Genomic DNA, 5,792 nt, shown 5'->3' with positions numbered 1-5,792 from the left:
GGGTTCCTGCCACCCTCCTCAAAGCTAATTAGTGCCGGTGAAAGCAATACAGACTCCCTCAAGATATAAAAGAGGTGTCATTCAACTAGTTGTCAGTCGACGCATCATCACAAATGTAATGAAAATATTTCATAAAGGTTGAAAAGTTACCTAGCGTTGCTTTAATCCAACATTAGGTGTTGTTTTTATTACGTAATAAAAGTACTGTTGTGTTCCTAATTATTTTTAGTAGGTGGATGGTGAGATAGTGTAAAGCGCTTTGAGCGCCTTGAAAGGTGGAAAAGCGCTATATAAGTGTAACACCATTTACCATTTACCATGTTCAGTGATGCAACAAACCCGATAGCGTCTGATGACAATAAAGTCCTGTACAAGAACAGCAGAATTTAGAAACTCATATTTATTTGGGCAAGAATGTACAATCAGCATGAATCTGTGATGCGTCTCATGCTCATGAAGCGAGTGTTGCTCATGCCCATCTCCCTGAAGCTCCGGTGCTCACCGGGCCTCACATAGAGCATCCTGCCGCGGAGGTTGGGCTGCTCGAACAGGAGCCAATGGCCTTCCAACACTTGGCAGGACAAGCATTCATTCATGCCCAAGCGCTCTAAAATGTTCTCGCAGTCATCTGTCAGTTCGTTCATCTGACCGCTCAGATTCTCCCTCTCAAAGATCTTCATCCTGAACTGACCTCTATGCTTTATTTTGGAGGGAATAAAAACAGAATTAGCCAAAACAGTAGAGAAACTCGTTTTAACATTTGTCGAGTAATCCTACCATGGGGATGAGGCGACAGGACTTAATACCGCTGCTCAGGCCGATCATACTCAAGAAGTCAGAGTACTCGCCCCTCCTCAGGAGGTGCTGGTTGCCCATGAAGTTGGTACGCTCGTAGATCATGAAGCAGCCGCTCTCCACCCGGCAGGACTGGCACCTGCTCAGGTAGGAGGACATATCGGCGCAGTCGCTCATGCACTCATAGGAGCGACCCTGGAGGTTCTTCTCCTCGAACATGATGATCTGTAGGGTGGTGAGATCATTTTAGCTTACTGATATATCAAAGCGTAATTAAGAGTAATGGTGGCACCTACCTTGCCCATATTGGTAGTGGTGAGCTACTGGATCTCTCAGAGAACTGTGCTTGAACTGATACCTCTCTGCCTGAACATGCATCTTTTATACCTGATACCAGACAAAGACAGTGTGCCCCCTATTGTCTAAAGCCCTGAGCAAGCACCCAATTTTAAAAGCCTATAGAGCATTGAGTTGCTTGCACATATAGCCACAGGGTCATAATGACCATGCAGAATTTTCCTTTGACTGAAGTCATGCATTCTTTTTATTCACCAAATTCATAAGAAATGATGTTGAATATTTTGATGATTGAGTTCATAAAGCATTGCTTGAAAATGTAACAGGCAAATATTAGATGTGCCCAGTACTGTAGGATTAGCACACAGTAGAGCAGACCTGAAAAGGTTTATTTGTGTGGCCAATCTGGCCAATTTGTGTGGCCAATAACCATTTCGACAGAGATGGGAAGAGTAGCCAAAAACTTACGCTACTCAACTTCAAAATAATATTACTCAAGTTAGAGTACAAGTAGTCATCCCAAAAAATGTACTCAATTACAAAAAGAGTATTTGGTGAAAAGGATAGTCAAGTAATGAGTAACATTGTGAGTAACTGTTTAAGATGTTTGATTTAATTTTTTTTTTTGTAACAATGGTATTTTCATATATACATATTCTCAGCACAAAGCTATCTATATGAAGTGTTATTATTATACTGTACTATAACATATTCCATAGCCACAGTAAGCCAAAGTAATTAAAAAAAAAAAAAAAAAAAAAACATTGAATTCCGGCGAGCGAAAAAAAAAAAAACTTACTAAACATTATTCGTCCAAAGCTCATGACTGCCCTCTAGTGGAGAAAACAGATTTCCTATTATGAAACTAAAAGGATCATATCTCTGTGGTCAATCGGTGACAAATAAAAACTGGGAGAGAGATTAAAATCCGCTTGTTCAAGTCATGTTGACGGCGGCGCTCTACGTCAAATACATAATTTTTTACGGTGCTTTAAAGACGCCATGTGATTGAACAGGCAGGCGTAGTCATAGAATGGCGAGCTTTAGTCTGATTGTTATAATGAAGTAATGTGATTATTGTTGCCAAGTCTCATTGGTGAAACTGGTTGAGCCACTGTTGGTGTCTCAAGCAAAATGAAAAAAAAGGTCAAATCTAATACTGTATGTAGAATAAAGAGGAAAAATGTAACGACTAGTGTAGTCCAAGGTAGCAGAGTATGAGTAGCGATTCTTCTTCATAATTCCACGCAAGTAAAAGTATAAACAATGGCTTAAGTATAAATACTGTTAGAGGTACATTTTTCTCAAAAATTTACACAAGGAAACATAATGGAGTAAATGTAGCACATTACAACCCACCTCTGAATCTAACTACGTTTTAGACTAAATGTAAACAAACGAAATATACATACCACTATGTGCTACACAATACTCATGTATATGAAACAAAATATATGTTACAAGCGATGCTTTTTCAAGGCACAACAGTGAGATGAAATAGCAAGTACTGCAATGAAGCAAAGCAATGCAATGCAATAAGGAACGGGGCACAGGTGGGAACAATAGGTAATCACAATCAGAGGCAGGTCCTATATGAAAAAGATGGCGAGATAGTGTAAAGCGCTTTGAGCGCCTTGAAAGGTGGAAAAGCGCTATATACAGTAAGTATAACACCATAACCATAACCATATCTATAAAATGTATAAAGCTCATATCTGTTTTATCTGGAGCTTGTATGTAATATATGTGATACTCAAAGCACATATACAACATCCTAAGTAGATGTGTGTAAAATCAAACTTATATGAGTTAGTAAAACCATCAGTGAAACTAAAATATTATCGAAAACACAGTAGAGGCGATGGCACATAGCTACAGTGAGGAAAATAAGTATTAGAACACCCTGTGATTTGGAAATTCTCCCACTTAAAAATGATGGACGGGTTTAAAATTTTCATGGTAGGTGCTTGTCCACTGTGACAGACAAAAAAAAAAAAATCCAGCAATCACAGAGTATGATGTTTTAACAATTTATTTGTATCTTACTGGTGCAAATAAGTATTTGAACACCTGTCTATTAGCAAGCATTGTGAGTCTTAAGGATCTGTTAGTCTCCAATTTCTAACATGGTCAAGACCAATGAGCTGTCTAAAGACAACGGAGACAGAATTGTAGAACTCTACAAGGTTGGACAGGGTTGCAGGGCAATTGCCAAGCAGTTTGGTGATAAAAGATCCACCGTTGGAGCAATTATTAGAAAATGGAAGAAGCTAAAAATGACTGTCAATCTTCCTCGGACTGGGGCTCCATGCAAGATCTACCTTGTAGGGTCTCAATGATCCTAGGAATGGTGAGGAATCGGCCAAGAACTACAAGGTAGGAGCTGGTCAATGACCTGAAAGGAGCTCCAGTGGCCTGTACTGCGAACGGAGTTCAACCTCTTCAGAAGTAATCCTGCTTACCAGCGGAATTGACAAAACCTAGTTACCCAGTTAGTTAGTTTGTGGTCAATCTGTGCTATGACGCTGATTATGAGGTCGATTAGTCGAACCTGTGTCAACCCAATCAGAGTTACTGCCCGTTCACATAAAGGGGGGCGGAAACCAGAGTCAAACATGACTTGCGACAATGGCACGGGCACCTTACTTCGCAGAGGAGGAATGTGCGATAATCATGCGGAGTTATGAGGAATTAAAATCCACCCTCACCGCGAAATCCAACACCACGTTACCTCCTCACGGCAGGCCCCGCCACAACGACAGCAAAGGGCGGTGGGACGGGCGGCTGGGTAGAAATTCCATGCTGCGGTCCCACTGCCCCAAGCCAAGCTCTCCTATTATATTGCATACATTGCACTACCCTCCCCTCACAATCCCATCACGGTGCTGGGTAATGGCTGCCAGCCGGGAACCTGCAACCACAGTAATAAGGTGGTAGGTGGGTCAAACACTTTTTCTCTATGGTGTGACTCCCAGGGTGTGGCCTCCGCTCTGCCTGGGCTGCCGGCCGCGGGAGAGGGGGGAGGCCGGGGCTCAGATCTCGTGTCGCCCTGCAGCGGCTCCTCGGCATTCTCCTGCCTCCGCCTTCCCCTCTCTTCTCTGACTGGGTATCCGCCCTGCGCTCCGTTGCGGGTCGCTGGCTGGTCGCCGGGGTATCGGCTGGATGTTGCCTGCGCCGGCGGGGAACCCTGCCCTGCCCTGGTGGGCTGGTGGGGGTCCCGTGGCGTGGCGTGCCAGTCGGGGTGCTGCGGCTGTGGCTCTCGGGCCAGGTGGGCGGGTGGGGGTGGGGTGGGCGGTCCGGGGTGGGTCCCCTCTTGCAATCCTTGAAGGTCGGTTGATGGGTGCGCGAGTGGCCTGGGGGACCACCCTTGATCCCGGGGGGGATGGCTCCTTTGCTGGGCTGCGGGAGGAGGGATGGGCTTCATGTAGGTGTTCAATGTATTTCATGTTGTTGTTTGTGATTCTTTTCTTTCTTCTCTTGTGTTTCTTTTCTTCTGTTCCCCCATAACCCCTTCCTGTTCGCTGCTTTGTCATAATAAGCGAGGTGTGTTGTATGATCTCAATGTGAAACATTAAAACGGTTCAGACCAACAGGACACTTAGACGTCCATTCTCCATGTCAAACAGTTGAACAGGACAGGTTTAAAAAAAAAAAGGTGGGTTGGGCATCGTTTGAAATTGAACGATTCTGGTTACAATTCTGGTTCCATGTTTCGATTCCGGTTCCAAACGATTCTTGATTCCGATTCTTTTAAGAGGCAGGGTAATAAAAAAATTTAAATTAAAAAAAAAAAAAAAAAAAAGGCAGGGTAAAAAAATCAATCATTTAAATTTTATTGGTTTATATTAATGTGTTAACTTCTCGATTTAAAAAAAAAAAAAAATGAATTGACAATTTATATGAATTCAAAATGTATTATTATTTCTCATTAATACAATTAATATGAAATGTATAAATTATATGAACTTCTTACAGGGTTATATTTAACCTGATAAAGTTTCTTTCCACAGGAGTGCACTTTCAGATGATGTTTATTTTTCAAAAGCTCACGGAGAAAACATTTATTTATATTCTTTCTCCATACATGTACCTTAGCTGGGAGCTACAACAAAGCATTAGTATAAATTATTCTATTGATTATAATTTGATGTAGATGAGGCAAAATGATAAGGTTTCCTTATTTGTAAAACCGATTCTGTTATGTTTACAGACACATGCAATGTTTATGTTGTGACAATAGCAGTTAGGCCAGTGAGTGGTGCTGTAAGAGTTTGTACTTATAATGCGGAGAAGAAGATGACAACGGCTGGCTAGGATGTTTTGTGTTGTGATGTTATGTTTTCACTACTACGAGTTCATTAAAAAAGTAATCAAATGCTTCACATGGCTGCTTCTTTCTAATTAAGCAACACAACAGATTCCAAAACAAAAATCTTTTTAATACTGTTGATTTTTAACGGAGGCGTCTACTGCTTTAAGATGGCGGCTGTTTACTAACACCAACGAGTCTGTCATTTCGCATCTATTTCTCTTTATATGTTCTAACGCCACTGGTCTTTCGTTTTGCATCTAGGTCAATAACATGATATCGACTATAGCCCGCTGTAATGATGTGACTTATTCTCATACTATTTTCCATCCATCCATCCATCCATCCATCCATCCATCCATCCATCCATCCATCCATCCATCCATCCATC

The 5,792-nt window shown here is 41.9% G+C and overlaps 1 protein-coding gene across 1 annotated transcript; it reads right to left on the bottom strand.

The window, feature by feature from the left end:
- Window positions 1-422: 422 nt before the first annotated feature.
- LOC130926968 (gamma-crystallin M3-like) lies at window positions 423-1,140 on the bottom strand. The gene is made up of 3 exons (XM_057852337.1): window positions 1,092-1,140; window positions 778-1,020; window positions 423-698 (listed from the first exon to the last, which is right to left on the bottom strand). Exons 1-3 carry the CDS (start codon window positions 1,098-1,100, stop codon window positions 423-425), a joined length of 528 nt encoding a protein of 175 aa, XP_057708320.1. The 5' UTR covers window positions 1,101-1,140.
- Between the last annotated feature and the right edge of the window lie 4,652 nt (window positions 1,141-5,792).

The sequence above is a fragment of the Corythoichthys intestinalis genome, chromosome 12 (genome assembly GCF_030265065.1).
Source record: "Corythoichthys intestinalis isolate RoL2023-P3 chromosome 12, ASM3026506v1, whole genome shotgun sequence".
In the NCBI taxonomy this organism is placed as follows: Eukaryota; Metazoa; Chordata; class Actinopteri; order Syngnathiformes; family Syngnathidae; genus Corythoichthys; species Corythoichthys intestinalis.
Note: the sequence above shows the minus strand (reverse complement) of the source record. Positions and strands in the feature narration are given on the sequence as shown.